Genomic DNA, 23,042 nt, shown 5'->3' with positions numbered 1-23,042 from the left:
CTAACGGAACTCAGACAAGACAAACAGCAAAAATGGTTCATGGGACCCAACATGCCCTGATACAGCAAATATGATCATTTTGGGGTACAGGGAAGATGAGGAATATTTATTTGGGTACAATGTGATGGCATTTGCAAACCATACTTCACCCCCCCCATTAACAACTTTGTATAGAACAAAATGGTATTTTGAAACATATGGTCTGTACAGGTATTTGTTTTTTTTTTCTTGCAGTTTTTGTTAAAAAAGTATCAAAACCTTCATGTCTTTAAATATATATGTACATACAGGTGACTTTTAAAAATTACTTTTATAGCACAAAGTGTTTGCAAATGCAGAGGGTTTCTGCTGATTGCTGACTATGCACATGGTGCACAGCTTGAGTGAACGGAGCTTCCTGGTTTCTTGCATGAACCCATTCCTCCACCTCCTAAATTCTCCATATCTGAAAAAATTCCCAATACCCGAAGAGTACAGTGAGAAGACTGGTCCACCCCCTTCAAACACTGATGAGGGCGAATAGAAATTACTGAACTGCTAACCCTTTGCTGTTCTGGGAACTGATGAGTGGAGTCAGGGAGGTCAGGGAGTGGGGTGGGGGTTCCTCACTCCCCTTTCCCACAACTAGGACAGTTCTTGGGGTCCAGTCTCCAAACTCCAATTCTTTCACATTTCCACTCTTCATTCTCATGCTTAAGGAAATCGGATGCTCTTGACCTTGCAGAATGCTTCTGTTACCACCTTTCCTGCTTGGGTCTTATGCTATTTTTCTGTGACTGTATAAAAATGCTGCTACTCAGGTAGGTGATAAGCTCATGATTTCCCTTTGGCCATTGAGAAGTCTGAGGCTGGAGATGAAATGTTTGCAAAGTGCTAGCAGTTCATCCTGGAAGTCTTTTTCATGATACTTAGTGCCTTGTTTACAATCAATGACCAACAAGTCTCTGCTTAGTTCATCTGGAAATTAAGTGGAAGTGTCTATAAAGTGCTCTCATTAAACCTGTCTTTCCAGCCAGACTCATTTCTTACTATGTACTTTTGAACCTTTTGCACACTGTGATGAAGTACCTGCAATTCTTGAAAACTCTCCATACTGGTTCAGATCCCTGTATCTTAGTGCTGTGTCTCCTCTGCCTGAAGCAACCTGGACACCCCGACTTGATTTTTAAGACTTGGCTTAAGGTCACCTTTTTTGACCCCATGTCTCTTCACCTTGTGTAAAAAAGACCCCTCTTTCCCTTGCACCCTATCAGTAGTACCCTGAAAAGAATGTTTTCCTTCTTGAATCCATGTGTATCCTTGTCTGCTGCTATTGTCAGCTCCACCATGGCAGAACACGCATGGATGGCCCGTACCTCTGCAGTGTTGGCACTTAGGTGCTACTAGCAATCGGTATCAGTAAATGAATATATTGCAGTCACAAAGTAGAGCCCAGAGGGATTAATTTATTGCTGTGCATTTAAATCGGATCTCCTTTCGAGGTCATGGGTTACCTCAATATGCTTTGTAAGGAATCATGGTCTCAAGAGTGAATAGTTTTATGATTCAGGGAGGCCATTTCTGCCAGGCCCTTTATAATTCCACTAGAAAGATAGGTTATGAGATAGGTAGCAAGTGTGGTATAATGTTCAGGTAGTCCAGAGTAGCCTCCTGGCCAAGGAAAAGGGGGAAGGGCTGAGAGGTTTCTTTAAAGAGAAAAGTCATGTTAATAAGATATTGCCAGCCTGCTATGGTCTTTAGGCTTCCCTCCATCTTTGTGGTCCAGTGACCATACAGCATGCTACTGGCTGTAGCTATATGATAGCAAAGGGCTCAAAGACAACAAAATGTAATTGCACCTCAAGATGAGGTTCAAGAGCATCCACATTCAAAGCTAGGAGCTGAGCCTTCCAATCTCATGAGGCACCTCGTTCGCCAACCACAAGGTTCCCCGACTTGCTCTCCACAGGTTGCTCCCAGAGCTGCAGCTTCCAAACTTGATGGTGGCATATTTAGGAGAGGAAGTTGTCTTGGAGAAAGTTGTATTTCATCATCATTTGGTGATGTCAGCTGACTTGTCCTAACTTCATTCATTTTCATTCCCTCTGTGGTCAAGGTCCCTAAAAAATTCTCTTCGGAGGCAGTTTTTTGTTTTTGCCTTTTTAAAGGTTGCTTGTTTTGTGTTTATTTCCATGGTTTTCTTTATCCAAACCATTTTCATTTTGCATTCTTATAAGAAAAGCAGTGATTAAGCTCCATAGGAGTTGGCACCTGTCTTTCAATCTCTGTCCTTCTTAAATCTGGTTGTTCCGGGTTTGTGCATTTACCCTGCCAACAAGCTTCATGGGACTCTGCACATGCATGTAGCATGGTAAGGGGAGTCCCCAGACTTGCAAACACCCTTGTTTTCTCAGTGGTGAGGAAAACATAAATGATGGAGAGGAATGTCCTAGGGAAAGGCTGGCAGAACCCCTGAATGTCTGTCTGAAAATTCATACAGTATCAAGACAGTAAGATATCCCAACTTCACTCAGTGGGTAGTGGGAGGATGCAGGGAGGACTTGGCCAAAATGTGTCAAGTTCCAGGAATGTCAAGATTTGATAGGTGTCCTCTGCTCCTACTTAAGTCAAACACTTCCATTCCCTACCTGATCCCTACCTGTCCAAGGGTGATGGTGTGGCAAGAGAGCAAAGAGACGAGTAAGTCAGGGAGGCACTGACTTCCTTCTGGATTCCAATGGTTTCCCAGGACAGAGCCCAGGAAAAGAAATGGGAACTTACTTCTCTCTGCCTTCTCTAATACTTAGGAAGACCAGAGATGGTATCCACGATGAAAAATGTCTGTACATCAGCACAGCTTTTTTTTTTTTCATTTTATTCACAAAGCAGTAAACCAAACCCCTATGTGAACATAAACATCCATCTGCTATGACATGGTATATGCCATCACCCGTCAAAGACGACTTCAGGTTTAGCCACTTTTCCTGATGTAAGCTAAAAATTAGTCTTCTCTATATGAATGTGTGATGGTAACTATAGATTACTTTAAATGTATTCTCTGCCTACATGAAGTGGTAGAGAGCATGAGAGGGGTAGTTGGAGATGTAACAAAACTGAATTCTACTGTCCATTCTTCATCCAAGCATGTCTCAGAAGCTCAGCTTCTGCGCCAGTTCCTTGTGGAGACTGGGGGCTCCACTGACCTCAAAGAAGGATGGTGTTCCTCAGGGGACCTCAGAGGAGACATTGATACTACTTTCGTGTCCTAGAGGACACAGAAGAGGTTTCTCTTGAAGCATAACTTCAAAGCCAGGAGTGGCTGAGGTTTAGGCATGTTCTGCCGTGTACTCATGAGGACTAGCCTGTAGCACAGCAGTAGGGGGAAACTAAGGGGATTCTTCTGACTGACTAGACCCCTCATCCCCGGGAATAATTAGAGGAGGAAAAGTTTTCGCCTCTTCCACTCTATGTTTTCCCGAACCATTTGATCCTTTTTCTGAGCCGTGTTTCCAGAGGCTCCTGGGAAAGCTATGTGTAACTCTCTTGTGGGAGGTTTTTAAAATATATTTAAAAAATATATTGTTCAGCCACTGGCACGTTTCTCTGCTATATCCTTTTCTCTCTCACACACATACACAAACATAAATGCACGCAGAGTCTGCGTGGGGGAGGCCAGTCATACCAAAAATAAATACTCTTCTGTCTCTAAATTATTTATAGAACTAGTCTTATTTTTGAAATATGTTAATAAATAATCTAAATGGGGGAGGGAGTGAAAGGTTTTTTTTTTTCTTTTTACTTATGTTGATGGATAGCCACAAAGCATAATCCTTTTGCTTACAAAACAAAACCCAAACTCCAAGACCTAAGAAGCTGCTCCCTCCCCCAACCAAATGCCTTCTGTGAATGTCGTTCTAGAGTGACGAGTGAGCTACTGCTCCATCGGCCCATTTGGTTATGTACATCATGTTAGTCACCAGCAGTAGATGGTGCATGATTCCTCATGGGTAGTGCAACCAGTTAAAAAGTGTATAAAACATTATACATATAAAAACTCTCACATCCTTTGGATGTTTGCAGTTCATCATAACTTTGTGGTTACCTTTCTACAACATAAATTAAAAAAAAATAAGATACCCAGACACACACACATGCACACTTTCTTCTCTCCCTCTCACACACGAACTCACACAGACCCATGGACAGAAATGTCTTCTATCCAGGTATGCACCATCCCAGGGGTGTGGTGCATTGAGACTGAGTCCCGTGAGGCACGGCGGGAGTGGTCCCATCCTCAGGGTAGTCCATCATCTTCAAGGTTTAATGCCACTCGCTGGGGAAAGAGAGCAGAGAAATCCCCATTAGGCCATAGGAGTTACCATTTGGATTACCACAAGGTCCTTGTTATCCTGTCGCTTTACATGAGCTTACAGAACTTTCCTACTGTCTCAAGAAGCAGGTCCTTCCCTTTATTTTACAGGCGAGAAAGCTGAGACTCGCTGAGCTTAAACATTGTCTTGGATCACCGGGCAACTGGCCAAATAAATTGGAACCCAGGTCTGCATGAATTCAGATGTACAGCTTTTCCCCATCATCTGCCCCTTCGTCCAGGAGGGCTGCGGAGATCTAAACTTTCTTACAGGTTTGGTGAACCCCAGCTTTTGGCAAATGTTTCTTTCCAGACCATTATTTGCCAGTTGTCTTTAGTCTGCTAAACACAGGAAATCAATCTTTTACACCCCTGCCAACTGATTACAAACAACTAGAAAGTAACACAGGCCAACTGACTTATATCCCTCCCTCCCATCCTATTCCTAGTAATCAGATACTATACTGCCCTCTGCCACAAATGGCCAGCCACTAACTGATTGGTAGCTCCCTAATCCTGAAGGCAATTGTTGACAGTGCCATTGTGGACCATGAAATCACCTTCACCTCATCCATCCTGGTATGTACTCTATCTTTTACTTCTTTTTTTTTGGGGGGGGGGTGTCACACCTAATGATGTTCAGGACTTACTTCTAGCTCTGCATTCAGGATTCACTTTTGGCAAGTTTGGGGACCATATACTGTGCTGGGGATAGAACCCAGGATGGTCACATCATACAAGGTAAGCACCCTATCTACTATGCTCTCTTCAATCACTTAGACTCAGAGATCTGCCTGGGCAAGCCTGGAAGTCTACTAGTATCTCTTCCCCTTCTTTTCCATTCTTTCAGAATATGTGCTCCACAGTTCCCATCTGGTTTTCCCCAGCTGCTCCTGGTGACATCCTATTCCCCACATTTCCATTTCCTGGATAACCTCCTATGGATAGGCCCAACTGTATCAGTATCTTCCTCAACAGTATAAGACATGGCGCTACCATGCTCAGATCTTATCTGTCTCATGGGGATAATAAAGGATCATTCTTGCAGGGCTGCTGGGAGTCAAATGAAATGATGTGTGTAGAGGACTTAATCTAGGATGCCTTGCACATCCCCAAGGAAGAGAACCAGATTAGTGTTTCCCATCTCTAGACATTCTACACACAATAAAAATTGCCTCTATATTATTATTGGTTTTGCATGCATGCCATGGCTTTGGTCTGCTAGCATAGAGATCTGAGACTTTCTACCCAACTACCCTCCCAGACGGATCTCTCCACGACAGATCTCCAGGGCAAAGAAGTCCCAGCAGTGATGGGGGAAGCGATACAGAGAAAGGAGAGAGAATAGGTTAAGAAAACAGATTTACAGAGTATTAAGGCTCTTTATTCCATGTCAGAGTAGAAAGAACACGGGCTTTATTTTTTCCTTTTTGGTTTTCGGGCCATATTGGTGGCTCAGGATTTACACCTAGCTCTGGTGTCATGGGTCACTACTGGCAGGGTTCAGAGGACCATATGAGATGCCAGATTTCAAACTCAGTTTGGTCCTGTGAAAGGCAAGCACCCTACCCATTGTACCCTCATTCTAGCTCCAGAATATAAGCTTTCATGTACATACACACCAGATTTTAAATTCTAGTTCTGCCAGTTCCTGGCTATGACCCAAGGCCAATTATTCAACTTCTGAGTCTCAGTTTCCTCAACTGAAAAATGGAACTAATAACATCAATTTCACAAAATAACCGGGAAGGCTAAACCATAGCACTTAGACAATATGGAGAAATTTCTTAGGACATGGTCAATTTCACTTGGTCAATTTCATCTGGTCAATTTCTCCGCAGCTGGTAGGAGCCAAGAGTCCTCCAGAAAAATTTCTCCTGAGACCTCACATATCTTTCTAGGACATTTTCTAACTCAAAAAACACAAGGCTAGTATGAACTCTCAGTCAGACAGAAGGGGGAGCCTTATTCCTATTTTACAAAAAGTGAGCAGAGAGAAGTGACAAACATCACAGGGCTGTGAGCAGGAAAGCTGAGAGTCCTGTCACTGCAAGTTCAAGGCTTCTTCCACTGCCTTCTCTGATCTTCCCTAGTTGGTTAGGCTTTGCCTCTAGAACTGTCATTAGAGGCCAAGGCTCCCTGCAGCCATACACTAGCCCTCCTTACTTCTGGACAGTTGGGTGCAGCAGCTGTGCGGTCTGCCCTGCCCCGGGGCTGTCATTCCTTCCACATGCCACCACGTCCTCAGCCGACCACTGCCCCAACACCCAGCTGACATTTGCAGCATTCCACAGCCAGGAAGCCACTGCTGCCCCTGCCTGAGTCCACGCCCTCGCTCGCCAGCCCCTGAGACTCAAGGGGCACTGCCCTACCTTGCACGTGACGACAGGCAGCTCGGAAAGAGGGTTCTTCGGGAGTTGGTGCGGCTGTGGCCTTGGCTCCCCCGGCAAGACAAAAAGTTCCTTGAGGGCAGGGGCTGGGTCTTCCAGTTCTCTGGTCTCCCCAAGACAGCGCTCTGCCCACATTGGGCGCTCAAAGCTGCTGATTGCCTGACAGGGGGATGGACCGGATGACCTATGAGGTCACACTCAGCCACCGGGCTCTGCTATTACAACCACAACATCTGCTCCAGCCACCTTGTAGTCTTTGCTCCCCCAGCAAGTGCTGCCCTGCTCAGCTTCTAAGCCTGGGCTTCCTGCTTAAATGACATTTCCCTGGAAAACCTCTGGGCATGCTTCAAGGCCACACTCTGCCTGTCACCTCCCCTGTGAACTGGTCCCTGCCTAAGTTCCCAAACAGAACGAGTAGCTTCCAGATGGTGTATTATGGCATTGTGTATTCAATAGGAGCTCACTGCATGTGCCAGGCGCCAGGGATACAACCCTCCGTTGAGGAAGTTCTGGTCCGGGGAGGCTACTAAGTAAAAGGACAAGTGGACTACATGGGGAGAGGCTCCAGGAGGCAGAGCCAGTAGGAGAGCAGCCTAGTAGTGGGGTCCTGAGCTTCCCCCATGCACTCAGCTCACAGCCCTGCAGTGGGGCGTGACTGCTGCTACCCCCACTGAGCTCCCTGAGCAGGCAACTTGCTGCCTTTCTGTGGACACCTGGTCTAGGTTTGGGGCTTGGCACAGTGCCAGCACATAATGTTTAAGAAATTCAATATTTGGAAATGAATACCCTCACTGGTCTTTCAGCCCAAACATTCTGAAAACTTTCTCAGCAAGAAGACACCTGGCTTCTCTACTGCCTTAAAGACTTCCTAAGTTCAAGGTGACCCAGATACCTTTCTCCCCAGCCACCTTCCTTCACCTTGGTGTCCCCAGGGCTTAGAACAGTGCCTGGAACATGGCAGATATTTTTTCAAATAAATATTCAATGAAGTGGGAGAAGGGAGGGATTGAAGGAGGAAGGAAGGAAGGAAGGAAAGAAAGAAGGGAGGATGGAAGGAAGGAAGGAAGAAAAAAGGAAGGGAGGGAGGAAGGAAGGAAGGGAGAAGGAAAGGAGAGATGAAGGCAGGCTTCTAGCTGAGAGTACTTACTGCAGGATAGACATGCCCAATTTCAGCAGTCCTCCCTATGTGGAGTTCATCTTCATCCTCTTCTTCCGTTGTCTTCCTGTACACTGGGTTGTCGAAATTCATGCTTTTCGTGTTCTTCCGCTTCCAGTTCCTCCAGATCAGGTAGCCGCTCATGCACAGCAGGGCTATTACCGCTGAGGGAAAAGGCACAGCTCATGATTCTCCAGCAAGTTCCACTCAGTGCTCTTCCTGACTAGTCATTTCTGTAGCCGGTCCACAAACTGTCCTGTACGTCTTGCATGTAGCTGACCTGGGTTTTACCCTCAGTACCCCAAGCCCGCCAACAAGACTTGTCTCTTTAGCAAGACTGAGTATTTGGAAGACAGGAGACAAGTCTGCCCACGGTTCTGCCCTTGCCATCTCCAACCAGCCCATCTGGCACCAGTAGCTACTTATTAAGTGTGTGGAAAGCCACACAGGAAGCAAGACAGAAAGATAGAGTAAAGGATAGATAAGCACTCTAATCACTCATCCAACACATCCTGGGTTTCCTGTCATCCAGATGATGGATGTTGCTAGAGAGCCCTCCTCCACAGAGCTGACAGTTTAGCATCACATGGTTACAGGGCAGAGTAAGGCCAAGTGAGCAGGAAGGAGTTTGCCAGGACGGGCTCCAGGGCCCAGGTGTTATAGGAAGTATCATGCTACAAAACTAGACTTAATCAGGACTAGGCACTCTGCTTCCAGAGCTTTCTCCCAGAACCTTCAATGTGTGGGGATCGCTCCTCTTCCCAGAGGTGTGGGGCTCAGACTCACCCATGGGTACAACAATGCCAATGACAGCAGCAGTGACAGTGGAGCCCATCTTGCCTTCTTCATTCCCATCTGCAAAACACAAAGATATGCAGAAAATAAGGCAACTGCCAGACCCCACTATTTCCAGAATGACTTGATGGCCTTTGCTCAACTTTCCCAGAGCCCATCCACACTCATGAGGTGAGTAGAAAACAGATAACCACTTCACAAGGAGGGAAAGTAAGTCTTACTGACAATTGGGAGACACTTGGGAGAAAACCAGAACTCACTTCCTAGTGCCCTCCTCTCTGGAGGAAAAGGGACTGAGCAATAATGGATAGGGTACTTGCCTTGCACTCGACTGACCCAGTTTTGATTCCTGACATCCCATATGGTTTCCCAATACCAGCAAGGGGCTAGGAATAATTCTTGAGTGCAGAGTCAGGACTAAGCACTGAGTACCGTTGGGTGTGGCTCAAAAACTAGGTGGTGCTTGGCAGAGTGAGCACTGAGCACCCATGTGGCTGACACATCTCTGACCCTCAGGCACTGCTGCTTTTGTCTGTCACTTGTGGTGACCTATCAACATGATTCACTTAGTTTTCCTACATAGTTAGAAAAGTAGAACCCAAGGCTACTGGGTCAGAAATCTTGGGTGCAAAATCTTTATTCTACTTATTGTTTGGGTGACTTCTGGTAAACCCTTTTGTTTTAAAAATAGTGCATGCCTTCACATTAAGTAGAGGCCCTGGCATTTCCTTCATGCAGCGACAGTCATATAAACTCTTGCTAAACATGTGCTGGCATAGCTTTGCTTGGTTCAAAGGAGAGGAGTGGGGTTGAGGCTTGAGAAAACCGTGTGGTGGTACATACATATATGAAAGTGGACATATGGGCCGGAGAGATAGCATGGAGGTAAGGCATTTGCCTTTCATGCAGAAGGACGGTGGTTCGAATCCCAGCATCCCATATGGTCCCCTGTGCCTGCCAGCAGTGATTTCTGAGCATAGAGCCAGGAGTAACCCTTGAGCACTACTAGGTGTGATCCAAAAACCAAAAACCAAAAAGCCAAAAAAAAAAAAAAAGTGGGCATATGAAAGCAGAGTTTAAATATAAAAACACTGCATCTGGGGGCCAACGAGCTACATCCAGTGGTTCTCAGACAGCCAGGCTGAGTTTCAATGTGAGGGCCTAAGTATGTGGTTCTTCTTAGCCCTACAGCAATGGGGAATAGCCAGGCAATCCCAGAAGTGCTCAGGAACTCAGTGATGCTCAATGCTTCAAACTGGGGTCAGCTGTATACAAACTCATGCTTTAGCCCTTTTACTAGTTCTCTGGCCCCTGTATTAAAAATGTATATTTTTATACATGTGCTATGTATGTCTTTCACATGACAACCAAGATGATTAGGGCCTTTGTTCAGCACTTTGAAGGACATTTTCCATGGTCTCCCCAGGGCAGCCTTCAGAGGCATGCATAGAGCCATCACCTGCATTTATTGAAAGATAGATCCTGGAGAAAGCCCCAAAGCCCTCCTCTCAGTGTGTCACTTTGTGAGAACTCTAGGGATCAAGGAATTCAGCAACTGCTATGATACAGTGCAAGCATCCTCACATGGTAGACAGTGTGTGAATCCATAGGGAGATCCCTGCTTAGGGCCTTTGTCCCAGTCCATTCTGAAGAGCACTTGCTTTCTCCTTGGGGCAAGACATGGGGGGGGGGTGAGTAAAGTGCTTGCTTGCCATGGATGACCCTGGTTCCATCCCTGGCACTACATATGGCCCCCAGAACACTGCCAAGGTGTAACTTCTGAGCACAGAGCCTAAAGTAGCTTCTGAGCACTGTTGGTTTGGCTCCCAAGCCCATTTACCTTACCCCCCTCAAAGAGAGAGAGAGAGAGAGAGAGAGAGAGAGAGAGAGAGAGAGAGAGACAGAGAGACAGAGAGACAGAGAGAGACAGAGAGAGACAGAGAGAGAGAGAGAAAGGGGCTATCAAGTTTCTGGGAAATGAGAGAACATTGAAAAGTTTATTCTTGGAACTGGAGACAGTGCAGCAGGTAAGGTGCTTAGCTTATATGTAAATGATATGGTTCTGAGTCCCAACAAAAGTGATCCCTGAGCGAAGTCAGGAGTTAACTCAACCATAAATAAATAAGTAAATAAATGAAAAAAAAAAATCAAAACCAAAAGAAAAGTTTGTCCTATTATGTGAACACCCCCTAGCACATATTTCCATTAAAAGATGTTTGTGGGCTAAAGAGCTAGGACAGTGGATAATGAGCTTGTCTTGCATACAGCTGATTTGGGTTTGATCTCCAGCATCCTACAAGGCTCTCCAAGTACCACTAGGAGGGATCCTGGAGTGCAGAGCCAGGAGTAAAGTCTGAGCATCTCTGGTTCTGGTCCCAGAACAAAACAAAACAAAACAAAGAAATAAAGAAGATGTTTGCTAGCTCCTGAGAACATCCCTAGTAGTAACAATTTTTGCTCCAGATGATCATTAAGTTCTCTCCAGGGTTTGGATAGATGCTCAGGCTATTTCGAATGTCACTAGCTGGGAAACCCCACCCTAACCACAGGTCTGTAACCTGACATTGGAGCTTTGCAGTGGCCAAATTAGGAACCCTAGCTGTTCATTGGTGGAACTTGGCCTTCTGAGCCTGGAACTCCTGTGGGTTTGTGACACAGGTAGGAGCAGGGCTACTATCATCCCAGCATGCAAGGCAAGATAGGTTTAGGCAGGAAGGAGCTTCCCTGGGACCCTTTTTCGTTTATGGGTACGAGGACTGCTGGGCACAGACCAGAGCTCTCCCACCCCTCTCCTCCCTTGTCTTCCTCCTCTGAGATGTTCCAGTGTTTTATCACATGCTGATGGCCCTTCCTGCCCCATCCCAGCAGGCAAACAAAATTTTCAGTTATTTCCGTACAGTGCTGGGAGTGGTTGCTGGTGGCAGGGCTGGCGTCAGACGGGCTGATGCTGGGAGCTGCGGCGACACTAACTGAGCCGGGGACTGCGGCTGTTTGGTTTGGGGTCTCTGTGCTGTGGTTCTGAGAGGTTGTGCTGTGGATGGCAGTCCCAGGAGCTCTGGTAGTGGCTGCTGCTGTCCCCGTCGTGGTAGAGGTGAGGGTCGTGGTTGAGGTAGATTGAGGTGCTGGAGGGGAAACAAGACAGAAACTGTAGGGGCTGAATATGAATCATACTCCCAATTATATGGAAGAGCTCCTGCCCAGGACTGGGCCTCAATACACTTCCCCCAAGCCCCCCCTGCTCTCCCAGAGGGCTTGGGATGATTCTATGGCTGGATCCCAAGCTACAACACTGACTTGTTTGGGTTCTGGGCATGCTGATGTGACAGGACTGGTCAGGGAAAGAGCATGGGTGGAACTGCAAGGTCTGGGGCTGTCAGGGGTGGGGGTTAGGGGAACTTGTCAATCCAGAAGGGTTTTACACTCTTACAACTTCAGGTTTAAACTTTGCTCCATTTTCAAACCACTGGGTCTGGACATTACAACTGCCGCAGTTAACCTAAGTTAACCTAACCTAAGCTGCTCCAATGAAAGTCCTGGGCGACAAATACCAATTTGTATGGGTGAAGAATTACCTGTCAGTCTCAATCCCATTCCCACAGGGAGATGGGCAAATTCATAATCACCTGCAGATTACCTGCACAGTAACACAGTAATACAGTAACATCACCTGCACATTAATTGCACAGAAACTGAAACCATGAGGATGACCGGGTGAGGGGGATGAATTGTTAAGATCAACCTTAAGGATCTTGAAATCCATTCCTAGTCTTGGGGGAATTCTTCAAGGGAGGTCTTCAAGGGATTTCAGAAAGTTCCCGAAATTATGTTCTACATGTAGGTGTACATGCATTTGGGGGGAATGAGGAAAGCTTCAGGAGGACCATGGAAGACACAGCAGTCCAGGAAGATAAAGGAGACCAACCCCAAGCCCAAAGGGTGAAGGAAAACTGAGAACAGGTGTCCCAGAATTATGAGAGGTATGAATGGGATGGGACCCACAGGAGGCTCACCCCGATAGCACCTCTTCATGTCTGGGCCCAGCCACATGGTGTCGGGACAGGCACACGTGTACTTGGGAGAATGGCTGAAGGTCTGGGGCGCAGGAAGGCACAGGTACTCACAGCCTCCATTGGGCTGCGTGCTCAGCTCACAGGCATCTGCAGCTAAGTGGGGAGAAAGGGGTAGTTAGCACAGTGTCTCCCCTCCTCCCAGGGCTGAGGCCCCCCTCCTTTGCTGCCTGCTTGAGAAGTTTTTACCAATCCCCAGGACCCTCCCAGTGCTATGCCTGGTCATTGACCCCCACACTTGATCCCACTCTGAGAGTGGGGGTTATACCCTAGAAAGGTGGAGAAAAGAACCCTCAGCTCAAAGAGCACCAACTTGTCAAAGCTTGACTTGCAGAAACTGGGGGACAGAATCTAAACTGAGGTGGGTTGGGTTTCTTCTTAGAGCCTAAGACTTAGGCAGTATTTTCCCTCTCTTCTCTTTTTCTTTCTTTCTCTCTAGGGCTTACTCCTGGCTCTGCATTTAGGTGTCATTCATAGGGGGGCTCAGGGGTGCCAGGGATTGAAGCTGAGCTGATCGCAAGCCCAGGAAAATACTATTTTTCCAGCCCTGTATCTCTATTTCTCATGCGAATGTCTAGATCTGGAATCAGATACTTCCCCTTCATGGCAGCCCAGTCTCAGTTACAACGAGAAGCTTCCCATTCTCTCCTAGAAGTGCAGGTGGAGCCTGCACAACCCAGCAGTGTTTCCCAGTCTGGATTCCCACTAAGCTCATAACTCAGGATTCCTAAACTTGCACTGCAGTGAGGTAGGTACAGCATGGAAGACGTGTGGTCCCTCATGGGTGGCTGAGACCTGGGATCGTAGATCCTGAGCTTTGGTTCTTCTGCCTCCTACTAACATGATTTGACCTCTCATACTACCAATTCCTCAGCTCTAACATGGGGGCACACTTCGCTGAACTGACCCAAATAGGATATTTATTCATGTGTTTACAGACCCGGTCTTGATCACCAAAAGCTTGTGGCCAAAGAAATGAAAGAGGTGACAGCAAAGCTTTCTGCCAACAAGAATTACAGTGGTGGCTGGGGCGAGGGGCCCAGGGGCCAGGACCCAGGCAAGGCTCACCTCTGGGCTGCTTCAGCTCATGGAAGATGACAATGTCGTGTGGGTTATTGAGGTTATCAGCGAGGATAGAGATTTCCTTGCCGTTGAGCCGATTTGCACTAAAAATGGCCTCATTCTCCAGGTCTGTCCAGAAGACTCTGTCCTGTGGGTTACAGAGGCAAGGATGGTGTCCCTGATCCACGATTTTTGACCCATGACCAAAATGGAGGAGAAACCCCATGAACTGTCCTGTCTCTCCCCTCCAAGTGCTCCTGGCTTGGAAACATGCTGATAATTGAATGTAGTTATTAATGTTGAGTTTGGGGTGCTGAGGCCCAGCAGAAAGACAAAGTTAGGTGAAAATGGCAGCTGCAGTGACTGGGGCCTGGAACCTGGAAGCAAGGGGTGTGTGTGTGTGTGTGCTCCTACCAGGCCTCCATCATCCAGTAGGCACGTACCTGCAGATGATGGTCAGTCCCCAGAAGGTGAGTACACCCGTGGGCAGTCCACACCCATGCCCAACATGTGCCCTTCCGCATGAATCAAGATGCACTTCATATGCTCATCACATGCACAGACACATTCAGATCTTGCAGTGTAACTGGGTTCACACTTACAGTTCAGACACACGCACACGTTCAGGCCCTTCCCGCACAACATGCAGGACCAGGCACATGGGGATCCAACACACTGTGAGCAGACCTGTCTAGTTCAGAGCTGAAAACATGACTGAAAACATGACATCCCCCCCTCCAGCCCTTGTTTTCCCACCTTTTCAGGAAGGAGTTGGGTTGGGGAATGAGGCTAATAGGTCAGTATAGAAGGCCCAACACTTTGGGCTTTCTCATGTCCCAAGGAGAAAGGATGCTGGGCTGAAACATTGGAGGACTGGACTCTGCCTGGCTTCCTGAGGACTGGGGTGACAGCACTGGGACCCTAGGGTTCTTTCTACATGTGCTGGACTGGACTGAGCAGTGTGGTCTCTTTGCCCAATTACAGGGGTCAGCGGGTCTTAGAAATGTCTTTCTCCCCGTTGGAGACCATCTGTGTACATGGGCCCAATTCTGGGCATTCAGACCAGGCACCCACAGACCTGGACTCTAAGAGGGTGTGGACGGATGGAGCCAGGCCCTAGTGTGAAGAGGGAAGGCATCAGTGTCCCATGAATTCACAATGGGCAGATTAGCACCTTGCTGTCCATTCCATGGGGCCACGCCAAGTGGGCCTGTCTCAGGGAATCATCTGTGCTACCACACTGAGTCATACCCCCTGCAAGGCTCACCTCAAACACAGCAACCCCAAAGGGATGGCTCAGGACTTCCTGGGAGGAGATGAGCACCTTCCTGCTGAGGCCGCTGAAGTCCACGCTGGAGAGTTGGTGGAGCTTGGAGTCCACCCAGTACAGGCGCTGGCTCAGCAAATCTGTGGCATGGGGGGAGCAAGGCAAAGGGACCAGGTCAGGATCTACATTATCTTGGCTCTACTGTGCCTGTCCCACCCTCTTTTCCAACCTGGGCCGCCTTTAAGAATTGAGGCTGAAGCCACTGAGAGGATCAGGAGTCTGCGCTGGAGCTGTGCCACCAGATAATCTCCTCATCTAGGAGCACCCCCGTCCTAGAGCACCCCCATCCCACAACATCCTCATCTGGGAGCACCATTCCCAGAGAACTGGAGCACCCCCTCCCAGAGCATCCCCATCCCAGAGCACTCTCATCTGGAGCATCCTCATCTAGAAGCACCCCTATACAGGATCACTTCCATTCCAGAGCACCCCACCCTGGATCACCCACATCCTGAAGCACCCCCGTCTGGGAGCACTAAGCTCACCCAGGGTGATTCCGTTGGGCCATTCGATGTTGTCTGAAACCAGAGTCTGCCGACCCACTCCGTTGAGCCCAGATTTCTCAATCTTGGCCTGGTACCCCCAGTCTGACCAATACATGAACCTTAAAGAAAGAACACAGGCTGGTTCCTATCAGGTGCTGTGGTTGGGGTGCTCAAAGCCCCCTCAACCCCAGAGAGATGGAGGTTATGCGTCAAGGGGACTGAAGAGCTGCCAAACCCACAGGACCCACCAAATCTTAGTGCCCAGGGAGGCCTGAGCACTCGAGGTCTCCCAGTCTCAGCTCACAGATGTGAGACCCACTTCTAATTGCTCTGACGGGCTACCATGTAGAGCTGAATTCACAGCCATCAGCTTGAGAACATGGCCTTTTCTCTAACTTTATTTTTCCTTAAGTACTTATTTTTATTTATAAGTAAAATTCTTTAACTGAATCAGTTACAAAATTGTTCATGATTGAGTTTCAGCCATATCTTCACCAGTGCATATTTCCTGCCACCAATATCCCCAGTTTCTTTCCTCCTCTCTCCTTCTATCCCTTTAGACAGTCTTGCAATATTCTCTCTCTTTCTCCTTTTAGACACTGTGGTTTGCACCAGTGCATATTTCCTGCCAACAATGTCCCCAGTTTCCTTCCTGCTCTCCCCCTCTCTCCTTTTAGACACTGTTTTGCAATGTTCTCTCTCTCTCTGTCTGTCTGTCTGTCTGTCTGTCTGTCTGTCTGTCTGTCTGTCTGTCTGTCTCTCTCTCTCTCTCTCTCTCCCTCCTTTTAAACACTGTGGTTTGCAATATTTCCTGCCCCTCCGAAGCCTCTCACCACCCATGACAGCCCTGGGAAAACAGAGATGGGGAGGGAGGGACCACTCACCCTCGCAGGGGGTCAACAGCGATGGCCCGGGGCTCGCTGAGGCCACTGCTGAAGAGCGTGCGCCGGCGCTGGCCATCCACTGTGGCCACCGAGATGGTCTTGTTGCCCGAGTCAGTCCAGTAGATGTGCTGGTGCACCCAGTCCACCGCCAAGCCCTCGGGCGAGTGCAGCTGCTCGTCGATGAGCACTTCCTGCTCAGCTGGGTCACTGGCCTTGTCCATGTAGGCACTAGGAGTGACAGAGCTGGGGTGGCCTGGGAACACTGCCATGCCCTGTGCCCCCCTCTGTGCCATGCATTTGAGGAACTTAGTGTCACTTCAACATGTTCCTGGTGCCGCAGGTGAAGATTCAGTTAGAACCAGCCAGTCTGCCCAAGAGCAACTTGGTCAGTGGAGGCTGGAAAAGCACAGCAGGTTATCCGGGTACTGACAGACAACATAACTGCAAAGGTATGAGCAGCTACCATGGCAGAAAAACTGCTCTCGCTCGATTTGGGAGTGGAAGGGTCAAAGCCAGGGCCACAAACATCCATCACATCAATCCTGAGTCCTGACCTCATGCCCTGCTCTGTTGTGTTGGAATGTGCGAGTGTGGGCTTATTTGGGGAGTAGCAGACACATTCGGATGTGACTTTCCCTGGCCCCTTGTGTTGTTTCCCTATTCACTGGAAAGCAGCTGTCCCACCAGGACTTTAAGACAAAGAGGATATGCCTAAGTGGGGGGACAGGGCATGCAGGGAGGTGGGAGTCTGACAAGGCCCTTGGAGAGAACTGGGTACAGAGAGGAGTTGAATAAGTGATCTAGTGTCCCAACTGTGGGGCTGCAGTGAAAGGTGCCATGGGGGGGGGGGGGCGGAGAATGGTAATACCATCTTAGAGAATTCCTGTCCCATAGAAGGAGGCTGGAGGCTTGTGTCCCTTTTCCTGTCTTCTCAGGACAGATGTCGTTGTGTGAGTGTGTGTGTGTGTATGTGTGTGTGTGTGTGTGTACACGTGTGTGCATGAATGACCAGATCTGGTTTAGCTCCAGGCCTGGGCTCACCTGTAGATCTTGCGGTAGGAGAGGTCACACCAGTAGATCCGGTTGGTGGCGACCTCCACATCAAGCGCCACCACATTCTTGAGCATGGGGATGAGCCTCGAGTAGTCCCGTTTCCCCAGGTCGATCCTGCGCACCTCATGCCGGTTGGTGAAGATCAGGGAGGGGCTTCTACCTCCTGTGTGGAGGAAAAGACAGGTCAGAACTAGAGGTGAGATGGGGGTTGTCGGGGTGGCATCTCCCTTCCCTGTGAGGCCAGTGGTAATGTCCCCCTCTTAGGCTAGAGGAACATTGGGTTTCAAAAACACAAGACTCAGAGAACCACACCTGAAAGGGGGGCGTTTTGCTTTTTATTCCACAAACTGCCCTAATCTGCTCTGCTCCTACATTCTCCAAAGGTATGCATAGATGATCTTCTAGTGTGACCCCAAGAGTCCAACCCAGCCTCACTGATCACCCCTCATAGGCCTTTTATAGACCCCAACCACCAGACCATCTGCCCATACCTACACGCCAGCCAGAAGACCATCAGCCAGAGCAGAGTTAGCTGTCTTTGAGCTTTCTCTGGGAGGTCATTACAGCCCTACTTCTGCTTAGGAAGTCCTGGATATTCCAGAAAGAAGAAAAGAGCAGGAGGGCTTTGGAACATGGCAGAGGTGCAGGGAGGCTTCAGGACAGTAGGGCTGTGGTGATTGTGCAGGGAGGAGTCAGAGGAGATGGCTGCGGTCTTCAGACCAGAGAGCCAGTGCAGTGACTGCTCCATTCAGAGCCACACAGGGCAGTGTGAGAGCTATGCCACAGTTCAGCTTTCCAGATATGGTGCACACGCATTCTTGCTCACATTCCCAGAAAACAGACAGCAAGAGTTATACATGCATGAAATCACATTCACACACACACACACACCCACACACACACACACACACACACAGAGTCACCTGCTCATTCTCACTTAGTCACGCATATTCTCTCTCACAGTCATGTATGCTCATAGTCAAGCATGCACACACAGACATACATTCAGTGGGGGAAGGATGAGAGTGAACACACTAGACAGAACCAGAAGCATTGCTGATAAGGCTTGCTTCTAAACTGAATGTGGGACTTGAAAGGAAATACAGCGATGATGCCCAGGTTGTGGCCAACCAAGTGGAAACTCAGAATTGCCTCCAGGGGAGTGGGAAGAAGGGCGAGAAAACACAGGAGTCCTTTGGCACTTTGAGCTGAAGAAAACTTTTCAGACACCTAAGCAGAGGTTCTAAGTGGGCAGCTGGGTGTTTGAAGCTGATCGAGAGCATACGACAGCCCGCTCACCGGAAACATACACACAGCACATGCGTGTGAAATACAGCACAGGGCAAGAGAGAGCTCTAAGGGCTCAGCAATGTGCTCTGCATGCAGCGCATAGGTTCTATCCCTGACACCACATGGTCCCTGAGCACTGCCAGAAGTGGACCTCACACTGAGCTCAACCGCTACTGGATATGGGCCCCAAATGTATGTGCAGTGGGGAGCACCTGTGTCTGCACAGAGTTCTCAGATGAATCCAGACACCCAGACCTTAAATACAGGTTCCTGTCCTGGCCACAGCTCCAGAAGCAGGACCCTGAGACATGGATCACAGCCCCTGCCCTTGTCAGCTGCAGTGGCATCACCTTCATGGGGAGAAGCCCACTGATCAGAGCCGTGCTGGGTCAGACCCCAGATCCTGATTCTGCATCCTGAGTTCACAGCTGTTTTTCTGCCTCATGTTCCAAATCTCCCTAACATCACACTCCATGGTGTGAGTCTCTAGCACAGGCCACACGCACAGTCCTGTCCCTGGAAATCCATCAGCTGGGCACAGAGACTTAGAGATGAGGACCAGGTGACTTATGAAGTGTCATTTGGAAAACCCAAGGGAAAAATTTGGTACCCATCAGCAGCTCAAGGGACCAGCATTAAGAGCTGGAGAGAGAGAGAGAGAGAGAGAGAGAGAGAGAGAGAGAGAGAGAGAGAGAGAGAGAGAGAGAGAGAGAGAGAGATGAAAGCTTGCATGCCTCTCTGAGTGAGGTGTGGCCCCTTGGGTGCCTACCGGTGGCTTTGCAGGTCTTGGTCAACGTGTCCATCTCGTAGCCCGGGTGACACTCGCACTTGAAGAAACCCTTATAGTTGATGCAGATCTGGCTGCAGACGTCAGGGTCTTCACACTCATCAATGTCTGTGGGAACGGGGGCTCAGGCTGGCAAGGATGGGATGGAGTAGGGTGGGGGCTCTGCTGGGACGCAGGGGAAGGGGCTCACCACCGCAGGTCTTTGGGTCCAGGAGTCGGAAGCCAGTGGGGCAGGAGCACTCGAAGCCGAGTTTCTGGTCAGTGCAGATGTGGGAGCAGCCGCCATTGTTGTGCAGACACTCATTCAGGCCTGGGAAGGGACACGGAGATTCCTGAGAGACTGGGCAGTGGGCAGGGGCAGGACAGGGTGGTGGGGAGCAGAGAGCGGAAGCAGAAATTGGGGCGGCAGGAGTCCCACTGCACCACCCTGCCAGGCCACCAAGGAGTAGCTGCAGGTGGAGCAGAGCCAGGACTCAGCTCACGACCTCCCACTGCAGAGGGTCTTGCCTTTCACGAATTCATTTCTTATAGCTTCTCCTTCCATGTGACCCAGGACCAAGGGGCTTGCATGGGACTAAGTCAGGACACCCCAGGAATCCTGCAAGGCCTTTCCAGAAATAAAGTATCTCTGCCTAGGTGTCTCACAGCTCCCTCAGCCTTCCTGCCCTAGAAATGTCTGCTCCCTTCCTCTCAGGTCCTTCCCCAGGACATGATCCATCTGCCTGTCCCTCATCAGACAGCCCTGAGAATATACCCCACAGATTCTGCACAGAGACCTGCACCACAGTGGCTGACTTCTGAGCTTGTGGTGGTTAAGTGTCTTTTACCTTATAGAGTTGGGGCTATTGTGACTCTGATTATCTTCTTGCCCACCAACCCTGACTCCTATACTTAAGACAGGGGCCCAGCCCCAGAACACCAAGGGAACCAGGACTATCCGGTTCCCCACATTCCTGATCACTAATTATGAGAGGCTCAAAGGCAGGGCAGGGTAGCCAAAAGCAAAGCTCCTCAAGTTCTCACAGCATCTCCTGAGTTTTAGAAGCACAGGATTGTTAGATCCTGTACCAGACACCAGAGGAAGATACCAAGCAGGCCCTCTGCCCTGCAGGCTAATGCACTGCCACTCCAGACAGTCAAGCCAAGTGGGCAAAGGCGAGCCAACCCAGCCATGCGTGCAGTTGGTCCGAGCTGCCCACCCACCCCAGGCCATGCACAGCTGTGGGCAGCCCACCACAAGCCCGAGCCAAGCTTTGGGAATGTCCCCTTTACCCCTGGGCCTCCTTCTGACTCTCTGGGATGTTGATGGAACTGAAAGAACAAGACCACAGTTATGGCATGACTGGGAATGGAGGGGTGACAGCCAGGCCCAGCCCTCAGAGTTCCTGCCTTGAGTTCCTGAATGATCTCTGTGACGACACCTACAGGAATCTTGCTGCCACTCCAGGCCTTCCCCCTTAACTAAATTACCACTGGTGTCATTGACCACCAGCTTATCCATGGCCCCAAATACTACTATCCTTTCTCTCAGATGCAATTTGCTCCCTACATTACCTACCACACTGTTCCTCATCCAGCATTCATTTATCACCCACTCACGGTCTCACCTTCCATTCTATCACTCAACTGTCACTCACTCATCCCCTGCTCACTCACGACCTCACTAGCCATCCTGTCCCTCAGCCATCATTCACTGGTCATTTGTCTCAACTGCCATTTTTATTCCTCAACAGTCATTCACTTGTCACCTGCTCACTGCCTCCCTTTTCATAGCACCCCCTCAGATATTATCCACATCCCTCTCCTGCAAAGTGGCAGCAACTCAGCTCTGAGGGCATTTCTGGACACTTGATGAAATGACACAGGTTCTTGGGCTCTGAGAAGCGAATGGGGAAGAGCTCGAGGTGACACTGACCTTTGTGGAAGGGAGAACAGAACCTGTCACCCAGGATGGGCCCAGGGCAGTGGATCCAGATGAGCCTTTCCCTGTCCATATTCCTGGAAGCCAGCCCCAAGGCTGAGGCCCTTGGTTACACATTCATTAGACCTGCCTATGTAAACACAGCCTGGAGGCTATTGTGCTGGGGAGTTGGGCAGATGGCGAGTTCCACTCGAGGGTCCATCATGGGTGGGAATGTCCGTGTTTGCCACCCCATCATGCATACCCCACATGCTCACCCCTGCATGCACACACAGCACACGTGCAGACAAGGCCTGGGAGAAGACACACAGACATGGAGAACAAACAGACATGGAATGGCTACCTCAGAGGTGCCTAGGTCACAGCCACACACACAGTCAGGCATGCACTGGGACAGTGCAAGAGACAGTTCAGAGGGTCAGCAGCCTGGCTAACTCCCAGACGAGGTAACTGGGGAGGACCCTTGTCCTGGTTCCAACCCTCTTCCATAGGGTTTTCTCTAGGGACATTTCTGTGGAGCCCAGAGTTCAGTGGCAGCTGAGGGAACTTCCATTATGTCCCTTTCCTTTAATAGCATCTTTGTCATCTCCCCACAGGGCAGAAACATGCCCTCCCTGATGTCTTTGGGAATGAAGTTCCCCTGGTGCCCAGCAGGGGATGGTGGGTGAGATCAGGGCTTTGAAGATGGCCTTTCCTTGTGCTCTCAAATCCTGACCTCACAGATGACCTTGCAGGAAGAACCCTCAGTTCACACTGTCTTCCCTGCACTCTAGTCCAGAATAATCTCCAAAACAGGTCCCCTTTCTGCTCCCCACTCCATCCTGCCTATCAGCCTGGGCCTGGGCCTGGGGAGAGACCTCGAGTGCTGCCTGTTGCCCCTTCTTGCTCTGTAAGGATCCCTGGGATGCTGGAGCCCCCCCCCCCATCCCCGGAGCTCAGTCAGCGGTGGAGAAAGACTGAGGAAGAGAGAAAGTTCCAGAGTGAGCACACATTCAAGTCCAGTAGAACGGATTGTGAGAGGAAGCCCAGATTCTGGGCTTGTGAACAAAAAGGAGAGGCCAGAGTCAGGGGATGAGGAGCAGGGTGGGGGTATAGAAGGGGTCTTAGGACATGGGATGAGTTGGAAAGAAGTCAGCAGGAAGTAGACAGTACTGTACCACACTCTTTCAGGGGCTCATCCGACCAATCCCGGCAGTCCCGCTGCGTGTCACACACTTTCCCGCTGTCCACGCACTCGCCACTCTTACACTGAAATCTGCGGGGGCCCTGGCAGGTAGACTCTGCAGGGGCTGGATAAGAGGACACAGCGCTGCAAGGGAGGGCAGGGCTTTCCCTCAGGAGGAGAGCAGCACCCCAGCCCCTGCTTCTGGTGCACGGTGCAGACAGGGCAATCACAGGCCTAGGGATGAGCCATATCTCGACTCATGGGGCAGGACCTGGCCAGTGTCCAAAATGGCCACTCTATAGAGACGGTGCA

The 23,042-nt window shown here is 49.4% G+C and overlaps 1 protein-coding gene across 6 annotated transcripts in view; it reads right to left on the bottom strand.

The window, feature by feature from the left end:
- Positions 1-3,689: 3,689 nt before the first annotated feature.
- The window catches only part of LRP8 (LDL receptor related protein 8), a 65,531-nt gene continuing 46,178 nt past the window's right edge, over positions 3,690-23,042 (bottom strand). For 2 of the 6 annotated variants that reach the window (XM_049774656.1, XM_049774660.1), the window contains 14 exons: positions 22,723-22,854; positions 19,835-19,954; positions 19,627-19,752; positions 17,556-17,730; positions 16,515-16,742; positions 15,631-15,749; positions 15,086-15,225; positions 13,825-13,966; positions 12,700-12,852; positions 11,587-11,811; positions 8,681-8,749; positions 7,886-8,058; positions 6,721-6,897; positions 3,690-4,312 (listed from right to left, as the gene is read on the bottom strand). In XM_049774656.1, coding sequence (XP_049630613.1) covers positions 4,274-4,312; positions 6,721-6,897; positions 7,886-8,058; positions 8,681-8,749; positions 11,587-11,811; positions 12,700-12,852; positions 13,825-13,966; positions 15,086-15,225; positions 15,631-15,749; positions 16,515-16,742; positions 17,556-17,730; positions 19,627-19,752; positions 19,835-19,954; positions 22,723-22,854 — 2,018 coding nt within the window. In that variant the 3' untranslated portion in view covers positions 3,690-4,273. Of the gene's footprint in view, positions 4,313-6,720; positions 6,898-7,885; positions 8,059-8,680; positions 8,750-11,586; positions 11,812-12,699; positions 12,853-13,824; positions 13,967-15,085; positions 15,226-15,630; positions 15,750-16,514; positions 16,743-17,555; positions 17,731-19,626; positions 19,753-19,834; positions 19,955-20,916; positions 20,956-22,722; positions 22,855-23,042 lie in introns of all 6 variants that reach the window. The other 4 variants (XM_049774659.1, XM_049774661.1, XM_049774657.1 and 1 more) reach the window with 3 other exon arrangements.

The sequence above is a fragment of the Suncus etruscus genome, chromosome 6, assembly GCF_024139225.1.
Source record: "Suncus etruscus isolate mSunEtr1 chromosome 6, mSunEtr1.pri.cur, whole genome shotgun sequence".
Lineage (NCBI taxonomy): Eukaryota > Metazoa > Chordata > Mammalia > Eulipotyphla > Soricidae > Suncus > Suncus etruscus.
Note: the sequence above shows the minus strand (reverse complement) of the source record. Positions and strands in the feature narration are given on the sequence as shown.